Source organism: Papio anubis, chromosome 12 (assembly GCF_008728515.1).
Source record: "Papio anubis isolate 15944 chromosome 12, Panubis1.0, whole genome shotgun sequence".
NCBI classification, from domain to species: Eukaryota; Metazoa; Chordata; class Mammalia; order Primates; family Cercopithecidae; genus Papio; species Papio anubis.
In genome coordinates, this window is record NC_044987.1 from 47059361 (window position 1) to 47072989 (window position 13629).

At 35.4% G+C, this 13629-nt stretch overlaps 1 protein-coding gene and 1 pseudogene across 4 annotated transcripts in view; one reads left to right on the top strand and one right to left on the bottom strand.

Moving 5' to 3' along the window:
• TMEM135 (transmembrane protein 135) overlaps nt 1–13629 on the bottom strand; it is a 255633-nt gene that overhangs the window by 203666 nt on the left and 38338 nt on the right. For 3 of the 4 annotated variants that reach the window (XM_017948832.3, XM_017948831.3, XM_017948830.3), the window contains one exon: nt 12623–12656. In XM_017948832.3, coding sequence (XP_017804321.1) covers nt 12623–12656 — 34 coding nt within the window. Of the gene's footprint in view, nt 1–7381; nt 7452–12622; nt 12657–13629 lie in introns of all 4 variants that reach the window. The other variant, XM_017948833.3, reaches the window with a different exon arrangement.
• LOC101016374 lies at nt 8072–11947 on the top strand (annotated as a pseudogene).

Below are 13629 nucleotides of genomic sequence, written 5' to 3' on the forward strand. Positions count from 1 at the left end.
TTGAAAGCGTTTTCTCTAAGATGAGGAAAAAGTCAAGGATGCCCACTCTCACCATCTCTTTTCAACATAGTACTGGAAGCCCTAACCAGAGCAATTAGGCAAGAGAAACAAATAAAAGTAATCCTAGTAGGAAAGAAAGAAGTAAAACAATCTCTGTTTGTAGACTATATGATCTTATACATTAAAAACCCTAAAGATTCCACCAAAAAACTGTTGGAACTGATAAATTAATTCAGTATAGTTGCAGGACACACGGTCAACATACAAAAATCAGTAATATTTTTACACACTAATAATCAACTATTCAAAAATAAATTAAGAAAAAAATCCCATTTACAACAGCAACAACAAAAAATAAAATCCTTACGTGTATATTTAACCAAGAAGGTAAAAGATCCATATACTAAAAACACTATAAAACACTGATAAACAAAACTGCGGGAAAACACCCATGTTCATGAATTGGGAAATTTAATATTGTTAAAATGTTCATACTGCCCAAAGCAATCTATAGATTCAATGCAATCCTTACTGAAATTCCAATGTAGGCCGGGCGCGGTGGCTCAAGCCTGTAATCCCAGCACTTTGGGAGGCCGAGACGGGCGGATCACGAGGTCAAGAGATCGAGACCATCCTGGCTAACACGGTGAAACCCCGTCTCTACTAAAAAAAAATACAAAAACTAGCCGGGCGAGGTGGCGGGCGCCTGTAGTCCCAGCTACTCAGGAGGCTGAGGCAGGAGAATGGCGTGAACCTGGGAGGCAGAGCTTGCAGTGAGCTGAGATCCGGCCACTGCACTCCAGCCCGGGTGACAGAGCGAGACTCCGTCTCAAAAAAAAAAAAAAAAAGAAATTCCAATGTAATTTTTCACAGAAATAGAAAAAGCAATCTTTAAGTTCAAATGGAACCACAAAAGACCCCAAACAGCCAAAGAATCCTGAGGAAAATGAACAAAGCTAGAAGCCATCACATTCCCTGATTTTAAAATATATTTTAAATCTATTTTAATCAAAACAGCATTGTACTGGCATAAAAACAGGCACACAGACCAATGGAACAGAATAAATAATCCAGAAATAAATAAACCCACAGTTATGACAACTGATTTTTGACAAAGGTGCTAACAACACAAAACAGGAAAAAAACCAAGTCTCAATAAACGGTGTTAGGAAAACTGGATATCTACTTGCAAAAGAATGAAACTGGGCTCTTATCTCATATGGTATACAAAAATTAATTCAAAATGGGTTAAAGACTATAAAATGACTAAAAGAAAATATAGGGCAAAAGCTTCATGGCACTGGTCTAGGCAATTTTTTTTTTTTTTTGATATGAACCCAAAAGCACAGGCAATAAAAGCAGAAATAGACAAATGGGATTACATCAAACTAAAAAGCTTCTGTAAAGCAAAGGAAACAATTAACAGGGTAAAGAGACAACCTACAGATTGGAAGCCTGGGCAACATGGTGAAACCCCATCTCTACAAAAAGTACAAAAACTAGCCAGGCATAGTGACATGCACCTGCAGTCCCAGCTACTCAAGAAGTTATGGGAGGATTGCTTGACCCTGGGAGGTGAAGGTTACAGTGAGCCAAGGTCGCACCACTGCACTCCAGCCTGAGTGACAGAGCGAGACTCTGTCTCAAAAAAGAAAAGGAGACAACCCACAGATTCCACAGATTAGGAGAAAATCTTTGCAAATTATACATCTGATAAAGGGTTAATATCCAAAATATATAAGGGATTTAACACAATTACAAGGAAACAACCCAATTAAAAAATGGGCAAAGGCCCTGAACAGACATTTCTCAAAAAAAAAAAAAAAACCTGTTTTTTTTCTATCTGTATTTGGGAGGCCAAGGCGAGTGGATCACCTGAGGTCAGGAGTTCGAGATTCATATATATATACACATATATATATACACACATCACATTGTGCCCCATAGATATATACAAGTATGATTTGTCAATTAAAAATAACTTAAAAAGAAATAAAAATGTATTTCTCTAAAGCAAATGTCTATGAGTAGATTTGTTGGCTCATATGGAAAAGTGTATGTTTATCCTTTTAATAAACTGTCAAATCAGCTTCCAAAGGGGTTAAACAATTTTACATTCCCACATGCAGGAATCTGATAGTTCCAGTTCCTATACATTCATACCAACATTTGCTCTTGTTAGACTTTTCCCATATCTTGCCATATGCATCTCTTCCATCTGGCTGTTCATCCAAAACCTTTCTAATATCCTCTATAATAAACCAGTAAATGTAAGCAAAGTGTTTCCCTGAGTTCTGTGATCTGCTTTGGTAAATTAGCTGAACTTGAAGAGGGGGTAGTGGGAACCCCAATTTATAGCTGATCAGTCAGAAGTATAGATAACAAGTATTACTTTCTATTGGCATCTGAGGTGGAGGCAGTCTTATGAAACTGACCCTTCAACCTGTGGAATCTGATGCTATCTCCATCCAGGTCGACAGTGTCAGAATTAAATTGAATTAGAAGACACTAAGCTGGTGTCTGCCAGAGAACGTGCTTCCAGAGAACTGCTTGGTCTGTGGGGATCATTCTCTGTTGAGTGAAAGAACAAGAGAAAGCACTTTTTTCTTTTTTCTTTTTTTTCTGAGATGGAGTTTTGCTCTTGTTGCCCAGGCTGGAGTGCAGTGGCATGATCTCAGCTTAATGTAACCTCCGCCTCCCAAGTTCAAGCTATTCTCCTGCCTCAGTCTCCCGAGTAGCTGGGATTACAGGCATGCATCACCACACCCAGTTAATTTTGTATTTTTAGTAGAGACGGGGTTTATCCATGTTGGTCAGGCTGGTCTCGAACTCCCAACCTCAGGTGATCTTCCCTCCTCAGCCTCCCAAAATGCTGGGATTACAGGCGTGAGCCACTGTGCCCAGCCTGAATCACTATTTTCAAACCTATGTTTGAAAAATCAAATATAGATGTTTTAATAAAATATACTGCATGTTTAACATGAAAAACCAAATGCTAAAGACAAATTGCTAACATACATTAGATGTATGTTTACAATTTTAAAACATATATACTGTTGAAATGCTTGGTGACATAAATAAAATTACAGAGAAGTTTTCAAAAGGAGTCACACAGAAGGATTTTTAAATGTCTTACATTTTTTTTCTTAAAATAAAATGTAAGTGAACTAATTACATTTGACATCACATTTTAAATAAATGTTAGCAGCATATAATCAATTTTGAAAGACTGGAAAACTTAGTCGTCACAACTGATATAATAATGGAAAATCATGCAAATGCAAATTTTGCTTATGTGTTCTCTCTTAAATCATACTGTGGCAAAGTTGAAATCTAACAGTAAGTGTTCTCTTATGGGTAATCAGTTCTGGCACATCAGCCCCAGGAAAATTTTTCCATAATTTTATAGACATATTTTGGACAGAGAAAATATTTAACTCTTTATACTTATTTCTATATACATTTCATTCATTTTGACCTTTAATAACTAATTCACTATCAACATTTAAAATCTAGAAAACTACTATTTTTTAATTTGGTTACTTTTCACTCTAATACATGCTAACTAACATATAACAAGAAAGCAACATTTTCAGATGGGTATTAATACAATTGCCTTCAATTTGTATGTTTTTAAGTGCTAGTTAATCATTAAGGCTATAAACTAATGGTCTAATGATTGCAACTTATCAAAACGTACTTGTATCTGATGGCTCTTTTTCTTAAAGTTCTCTTTTTTTTTTTTTTTTTTTTTTTTGAGACAGAGTATTGCTCTGTTGCCAAGGCTAGAGTGCAGTGGCACGATCTTGGCTTATTGCAACCTCCACCTTCTGGATTCAATCGATTCTCCTGCCTCAGCCTCCCTAGTAGCTAGGATTACAGGCGCATGCTACTATGCCTGGCTAATTTTTGTATTTTTCAGTAGAGACGGGGTTTCACCATGTTGGCCAGGCTGGTCTCGAACTCCTGACCTCAGGTGATCCACTCGTCTTGGCCTCCCAAATACAGATGACTTTCACTCTCCTCTTTATTTTCCAAATCAGAGACACATACCAAAAAACAGTAAATATTTTGTTTAAATAAAACCTCCCAACATTTAGAAATTTTATTGTTGGATGTTATAAGCCAACAATTTCAACTTAGTCTTGTAAGCAATATAATCAAGTCATAAGAAAAGTTATTTCTTTAGATTGAATTCAGTTCTCCCTGAATCCTTAAATCCCTACCTGTTCTGAAACAAGCACCCTCTTCATGTAGTAAAAGTTATATAGTAATAAATAAATGGCTCTGTTTAGATAAAAAGGAAGATGAAGCGCATCAGGTTATTATTAGTATCCAGAAAAAATTATGATTATGTTCAAATTCACTTTCCCTTAGACATAGTCAATATCTATGTGTCAAGTCTTTGATCTCATTAAAGCTTTGAATTACTGAGCATTTATAACTGGCTAAAAACACCAATTCACATTTTGTACTTTCCCAGAAATTTTTCTAATACTAAAATTTACAGACAAATGTAACCCCCAAAAAGGTTTTCCATTTTAAAGAACTAGAGACTCAAAGCTTTCTTCTAGGTTGGGAACCCTAACAAAATGGTACAGCCAACACTCAGGAACACATTTGATAGTTTCTTTAAAAACTAAACGTGGTGGCTCACGCCTGTAATCCCAGCACTTTGGGAGGCCGAGGAGGGCAGATAACGAAGTCAGGAGTTCGAGACCAGCTTGACCAACATGGTGAAACCCCGTCTCCACTAAAAATACAAAAATTAGCCAGGCATGGTGGCATGCACCTGTAATCCCAGCTACTCAGGAGGCTGAGGCAGGAGAATCGATTGAACCCAGGAGGCAGAGGTTGCAGTGAGCCAAGATCATACCACTGCACTCCAGCCTGGGCAACAGAGTAAAAATCTGTCTTAAAAAAAAAGAAAATACTAAACATGTAACCACAATATAAACCCAGCAACTGCACTAATGGGCATTTATCCCAGAACAATAAAAACATAAAAATCTGTACATGAATATTTACAGCAGATTTATTCATAATAACTAAAAATCATGAACAGGGGTTAAGGAGGGGTGACAACAAGAGAGAAGTGGGTGTTGCTATGATGGAAATATTCTGTATCTTGACTGTATCAATTAAATATTCTGATTTTGATATTATATTATAGTTTTGCAATGTGCTACTATTGGGGGAAACTGGGTAAAGAGAACATGGGATCCCTATATTACTTTTTATAATTGCATATGAATCTATAATTATTTCAAAATAAAAGTTTTAATTTTTTTTAAATACAGTATTTTAAGTGTGCTCTCTAACATCAATAATATCAAAGTTAAAGATCTTTTTCCCAGGAATTTACAATCTAAAGCAGGCAACACACAAAAGTTTTAGAAAATTTACTTATAATTTAAAAATAAGTGTATGAATATGCACAGTACTTGGGTATTGAAGTATATACCATGTGCTACTATAGAAAAGCATATGAGTGTCTAAAAAAATACATTAAAACTCAAATCTATTCTAGCATGCAGGCATAATATTTTAAACTTTTTTGAAAACATAAGAAAAGCAGCACAATAACAAAGCCACTAAGAAAATTTAAGATACTTTGTTATACAATAAAAATAATCTATAATCTATAACTAAGATTAATCAATTGTTTTAAATTCTTTTCAGGTTGTAGTATTTATTATCACTTAATAATTTAAGTTTATCATTTTAAAGTAGATGATTTCCTGCAGTTATCTATTTTTCTGGATTCTGATTACAACACCATGAGCTGGCAAGACCTAAGTGTTCACACTCAGTTCAAAGTAACTCACGTACTTCATCTATGTTCCACGACCACCGACTTTTAATCTTTGTATATTTTAATCTAAAATACAACATTAATGCAGTCAAATAAAGCAAGGTTTTACTTATAAAGTAAATAATATTACAGAAAAATCACCATTACTTTTGCACCAACCTAAAATATTTAAAACAAGCTTTTAAATAAACATCTAGGTATAATTTGGTATGTCTCCTATAAATCCTTCTCTTTAACCCATTTATGCCTAGTGTTCCATTATTAGAACGCTAAGCTTCTAATAATGCTCCAGTTGCTCCTACTAGAAAGTAGGAGTTATTTTTTTCCTACTGCTCAAGTAGGTCTGATTTTTCACAAAAACAAATTTGCAACCTCCAGCATAGATGGGTTAATAAACACATTCATCTATGATTCATTTAACAAATTATGGCACAAAGTACATTTTAGGCACTGTTCTAGGCATGACACAGCAGGTATAAAACACACAAAAACTCTACATTCATGAAGTTTAAATTCCAAGGTGGAAAGACAGACAATAAAATAATAAGCAAAAAAGATATATGTTAGATGTTGATCAATTCCATGAAAAAAAAAAAAAAGATAAAGAGGTTTGGGACTGCAGGGTTATAAGTGACATGAAGAGTGACTGTTACTTCATGTGAGATAGGTATGGAAGGCCTCACAGCAGTGACACTTCAGCAGTCTCAGTGAAATGAAACAGCAAGCCATGCAGATATCTGGCGGTAAGAACTCAAAACAGAGCGAACAGCAAATATCAAAGTCCTGAAGAGAAAGCATGCTTGTCATGCTCACTGAACACCAGAGAGGGCAGTGTGGCTGAAGTGGAGAATGAGGAAGGAGACAGTGGTGGTAGGAGGAAGCCAGAGAAACATAAAGACCCCTCATAACCACAGGCTTCTTCCAAGCCTCGAAAAGAGCCCTAAAAAATCTGTTCACATAGTCACATTTTGGTAACATTTGCCAAAGTAAGGTATTTTAACCATAGATAGTTAAGATCCCTATCATTTTACATTCTGATTTCTCTGTCAAACTTCACCTTGTGGTGAGCAGCACTAGGTTTTGGGATCCAGCTTACTAGTAGAGTTGAGTTTAGCAAGATATATTGAGCTTGGATTGCATGATATATTCATTAATTTACTTTCCAGTTGCTTTTAGGTATAGAACATTGATTCCTAGTGGCTCATTAAAGAGTGGCAGCCAGGCACGGTGGTTCACGCGTGTAATCCCAGCACTTTGGGAGGCCAAGGCTGGCAGATCACTTGAGGCCAGGAATTCGAGACCAGCCTGGCCAACATGGTGAAACCCTGACTCTACTGGAAATACAAAAATTAGCCAGGCATGGCAGTGTGCGCCTGTAATCCCAGCTATTCTGGGTGCTGAGGCAGGAGAATTGCTTGAACCCTGGAGGCAGAGGTTGCAGTGAGCCAAGATCATGCCACTGCACTCCAGCCTGGGTGACAGAGCCAGATCCTGTCTCGAAAAAAGAAAAAAAAAAAAAAAAGAGTGGCTTCCAGGAATACTCTATTGTCTACAGTGCCAACTTACCCCGTCATGACACAAAGGTGAAGAACCAGAGGCCATAATGATATATAGACACGTCCTAGGGTGCCAAGCCCTGAAAATATGTGGGTAATGAAAAAGAAATAAATTTGAAATGCACAAAGCTAAAAGGTAGATTGTTAAAAGTTCTACCAATCATCAGATATGCAAAGTAGTAAGCAGAAGATCTGATTCTTATCAAAGTCTAGTCAAAATCCAAGTTATCTCCTGTCAAGTAAATGAAGTGAATACAATTATTATTATTATAAATGCAACATAACTTTGTAGGGTTTTTTCCCAATGGGAAACTGTACTACAGAAAATTTTTCAGAATGCCTATGTTTGAGAAGCACTACCTATATCAGTATTCAAAAAAAGGTGATAAATCTGTGTATTAAGTAACATGGTTTTAACTATTCCAAATAGGAATAATTATTAAAACATATGTGATCAATAATGCAAGAAGAAAGACTGAAATATCTTTTTTTATTTTCTCTGTATAAAATGATATTATAGGCTGCTGGGGAAGGCAGGAAAGCAGCACCCCCCCAGCAGGGGCTCCATGACTGGGTTCCCAGGACTGTTGAAGGAAGGTATGGCTGGGTGGGAGGGTGGGTAGCTCACACCCTCCAAGACTGCCTTTCTGAACTCTCTGACACCTAAGAAAAGGTGAACAAGTCCCATTTTCAAGAGAAGATGGCTTTTAACAGTTTTGAAGGATCTAAAACTATGTACCTGCAGACATAAATAAGGATGAAGAATTTGTAGAAGAGTTTAACGGATTAAAAACTTTGGCTAGTTTTCCAAGCAGTAGTCCTGTTTCAGCATCAACACTGGCACAGGTAGGTTTTCTTTATATTGGTGAAGGAGATACCATGTGGTGCTTTCGTTGTCATGCAGCAGTAAATAGAAGGCAGTATGGAGACAGTAGTTGGAAGACACAAGAAACTGTCCCAAACTGCAGATTACCAATGGCATTTATTTTTAAAATAGTGCCACACAACCTGCAAATCCTAGTATCCAAAATGGTCAGTACAAAGTTGAAAACTGGGAAACAGTAATCAATTTGCCTTAGGCAGGCCATCTGAGATTCACGCAGATTATCTTCTGATAACTGGACAGGCTTTAGATGTATCAGATACCATATACCCAAGAAACACACCATGTATAGTGAGGAAGCTCGATTATAGTCATTTCAGAACCAGCCAAACTATGCCCACTTAACCCCAAGAGAGTTAGTGCTGAACTCTACTACACAAGTATTGATGACCAAGTGCAGTGCTTTTATTGTGGTAGAAAACTGAAAAATTGGGAAGCTTATAGTGCTGGCTGGTGGCAGAAGAACATAGGCAACACTTTCTTAATTGCTTCTTTGTTTTGGGCCAGAATGTTAACATTTGAAGTGAATCTGATGTTGTGAGTTCTGATAGGAATTTCCCCAATTCAACAAATCCTCTGAAGAAATCCATCCACAGCAGATTATGAAGCATGGATCATTACTTTGGGGATGTGGATGTACTCAGTTAACAAGCAGCAGTGTACAGGCCTGAATTTTATGCTTTAGGTAAAAGTGATAAAGTAAAATGCTTTTGCTGTGGAGGAAGGCTAACTGATGGAAACACATTGAACACCCCTGGGAACAACATGCTAAATGGTATCCAAGGTGTAAATATCTATTACAGGAGGAGAAACAAGAATATATAAGTAATATCCATTTAACCCATTCACTTGAGGAGTCACTGGTGAGAAGTGCTGAAAAAAATGTCATCACTGACTATAGATTATACTATCTTTCAAAATCCTATGGTACAAGAATTTTGGCCTTAGGCCTCTCCCTATACAAATGGGGTTCGGTTTTAAGGACATTAATAATGGAAGAAAAAACTAAAACTTATCTGGGAGCAACTAAAAGTCACCTGAGGTTCTGGTTGCAGATTCATTGAGTGCTCAGAAAGACACAAAATGAATCAAGTCAGATTTCACTGCAAAAAGAGACGGGGTCTCATTATGTTACCCAGGTTGATCTTGGGCTACTGCCCTCAAGCAATCCTCCCACCTCAGCCTCTCAAGTAGCCAGGACTACAGGCCCATACCACCACACCCAGCCTATACTGTAATTACTAATGAGCCAGAGGAAAGACTAGGTGGAGGGAATTGAAGGAAGTATTATTGAAAGAAAAAAGGGGAGAAGAAGTAATGGAGCTCCAGATCCAGGGTCTGCCAGTAATAGCACAGAACTGATTCCAAGACCTCTAAATTACTAAGAAATTATACACAAAATGAGAGATATATCAAACACAGAATTGGGCCTAGGCTGTAAGAAGAAAATGAGAGACAAATAATAAGAACCTGTAGCATGAGGGTTTCAGAAAAGTATTATATAGGAACTGAAAAGGAAGTCTAGCCATATAACTTGGCTTTTGAGGAATAAAGTTTACTTTGACATTCAAATATTCCAAGTAGTCTCTAACCGAAGCTGGTGACACCAAACCAATCAAAGTTTCATGACCAATTAAAAACCCAGAGTCTGGGAAATTCCTTGTATAAAATCAGTATTGTCTTAGTAATTTTTTCAAAAGAAAATTATAGTATAAAATCATATGAAGAAATGGAGTTTATAACCAATATATGATGAAAAAAAGTTTTGTGGAGGTATGTTAGATAATTATTTAACATTTAATTAACATAAAATCTAGATTTTATGTTAAGTCTGGTGTTTATCATCTTTTTAAAAGTAAAATATCATCACTCAAACTGAATTTTTACTGGACAGGTTCAGCATGAAAAACAAGTAAATTGGCCGGGTGCTGCGGCTCACACCTATAATAACAGCACTTTGGGAGGCTGAGGCAGGCAGATCACGAAGTCAAGAGTTCAAGACCAGCCTGAACAACACGGTGAAACCCCATCTCTACTAAAAATACAAAAAAAATTAGCCAGGCTTGATTGTGCACACCTGTAATCCCAGCTACTCAGGAGGCTGAGGCAGGAGAATCACTTGAACCCAGGACGCAGTGGTTGCAGTGACTTGATATCACACCACTGCACTCCAGCCCAGGTGAAAGAGCGAGACCCCATCTCAAAAAATAGTAATAATAATAAATAAAAACAACAAGCAAATTGGCTGGGCACAGTGGCTCTTGCCTATAATCACAGTACTTTGGGAGGCCAAGGCAAAAGGATCACTTGAGCCCAAGAGTCTGAGACCAGCATAGGCAACATAGAGAGATCACATCTCTACAAAAATAAAATGCAAAAAAAAAATAGCTGGATATTGTGGTATATGCCTGTGGTCCCAGCTACTTGGGAGGCTGAGGTGGGAGGATTGCTTGAGCCCAGGAGTTTGAGCCGTGATCACACCACTGTACTCCAGCCTGGGCAACAAAATGAGACCAAAAAAATAAAATAAATAAAATAAAATAAATGGAAACAAGTAAATAGATGAGCTAACTTGAAAACAAACCTGAAAAGATAACCAGAATTCAGCACAAAGAGATGAAAAATTAGGAAAATGTTAAAGAGTGATTAAGAAAACATGAAGAGGCACATAAGAATGTTTAACATGCATCTCAAAGGAGTTCCAAAACAATAGAATATAGAGAATGGGAAGAAGCAAGATTCAGAGAGGGGATGGATAAGAATTTAATTCCAGAACTAACCATTAATTCTCGGACTACAAAAGCTGAGTTCTGATCAAACTAAATAAAAATAAATCCATATCATAGTAAACCCAATATGCCAAAAATAAATTCTTCAAAAGTAAATTTAAAAAAAAAAAATTGAGAAAAAAAAGAGAGATTACCTAAAAAGTAAAACTAGATTGACAACAGACTACGAAAAGTATCTATAGAGAACAAAGATAAAGGATTATCTTTAAATCATTGTCAATCTAGAATTCTACACCCAGCAAGATTGTTATTAAAACAAATATTTATCAAATCTCACTACATGACAGACTCTATTTAGAAGTTCAAGAGCTTACATTCTAGTAAGAATTTTTTCAAGGAGAATAATGCCAAAAAGAAATCCTGCTCTCCTGCTGTCCTGAAATTTCCATTTCGTTACAATTAAAAGAGCTTAGAACTCCTAATTTTCTGGAGTATTTCAAAATAAATTTACTTGACGGCATACCCTAGGCTTTCTTAATTGGTGGTCCATGAACACCCTGAAATGAAAATTTGGGTATCGTTCCTTACATGAGCAGTTTTCTGTACAGAATGTCCATATATGTCATCAGATTCTCAGAGAGGTCTATGACTCAAAAGGAGTTATACCCACTTTTCTCTGACCCAACCCCACATACCCAGAATAGTTTGGTGCTATATGATTTCCACAGGAACCTATAAATCATCTTTCAGTCCTTTTCATATATTATTATTATTTCTGCTGTGACTTCTCCCACTAGAGAGTAAAACTCCATGAATGCAAAAGCTATCTCTTGTTTACCAGCATCTAGCACAGAAACACAAAAGTACAGAGCAAAAAGTATATATTTTATAACTAAAAAGAATTGCTAAATGTACCTCTGAAATACTCCCTTGTTACAGAATTCAAGAACTAAACTTTAGGTAAATAAATAATTATTAATCTTTCCTAGTTAAATTTTTTAATGTTGCCTATCAAGTCTATTAAACAACCTGAAAAGATTTTAATGTAAATGTTTTTAAAATATTAACTTGGCAATAAAAATTATATAACCTTGATTATATATTTACTTTAAAGAATATCAAACAACATAACATTAACTTCATTTCTGTAAACTTAAAAATTTGGAAGCCTAGCTAATTATATTATTAAATGAACCGAGTGTTTGGAGATAGTACCAACGTTGTTTTATTGTCCAAGAAGAACACGTATCATAAAAACCCATCCTTATATCGTTTTTCCCATAAGAAATCACAACAGAGGCAGAATATGAAATTATATATATAAACAGATATAAAGAGATAGATATATACATATAGAATTATAGCCTATCAAAGATGAAGATGTAAACTTTAAAAAAGAAAAAGGCAATGAGGAGCACAAGACAGTGATTTCCTTCTAAAATACGTGAAATTTAATCCTATATGACAGGAACAAACCAGATGGTATCAAGGCTTTTTTGAACATTTAAGTCTATCCATTAACACAGAGAAGATTATTCTCAGATACAAGTGGCTTTCCTCTTTTACTTTTTTTAAGAAAACATGATTTTAAAAAGATACAGCTTATGGAAGACATCAAAGGTTAAAACAAAATACTTACCAAGTTGGCCATATAAATTGTGAGCAGCCCTCTCCTGCAAATAATTTTAAAAGGAAGATATTAAACTTCAATTTGACTTAATAATCACTTTATCATTTATTGGAAGTCTATAAAAAGAATTCTCAGAAATTGAGAATTGTACTGGTATCTTAGAAAAACGGGTAAATTATGCTGAACTAATTTTTCTGTGACCTAAATTTAGCTGCATCTAAAAAAATTCCATAAAATTACTTGTTTTGTGGTCATTAAATATTCTTAGCAGTCATTAATTAAATATTTAAAATTAATATTTCCCCATTGTTATTTGTTATTGGCAAGAGTGGTATAATTTCTTACTCATCTATGCTAGCTAAATCTAAATTTTTTATAAATAATTCTAATTCATCTTGCCAAAAAGAACAATTCTGACCAAATAAAAATGTATCAAAAAATAAATAAATAAAACAAGCCTTCCATCTGTTTCACACACAATATAATTGTTTGTTTCATTAAATAATATTACAAATCATACTAAATCACATTGGTTTTAATTTCGTTTTAAATGAAAAGTCAGGCACTAAGGGAACTTTCTAACGCCAAAGGACAAACAAAAGTTCTATAAACACTTTACACAAAAATTGCATATTTACCAAACTTATTTAATAAAAATTCAGGTAGAAAGTCAAACATAAGAACTTTTTTCTGCCCTTAATCAGTCTACTTGGCTTATACTGCACATGAGAAATGAATGAAGCGCATTCTATTCTCTAGAAAATGTCTTCAATAGATTTTAAGAATTCTAGGGCAGAGTTCGACCTCTGAAAATTACAAAAACTTATTTTAGCTTCTGTTATGAACATTTTCAATACTCAAAGAAAATGAAATATATATAAAAAGTACCAATGTCAAACCACTTTCATTTAAATATGCCAAATCTTCATATTGATATTGTCAATGAAATCTTCTTGATGCCCGATTCATACACAGTGCTGAATGTTCATTATTTTAAAAGGTTTAGTAAGATTTTT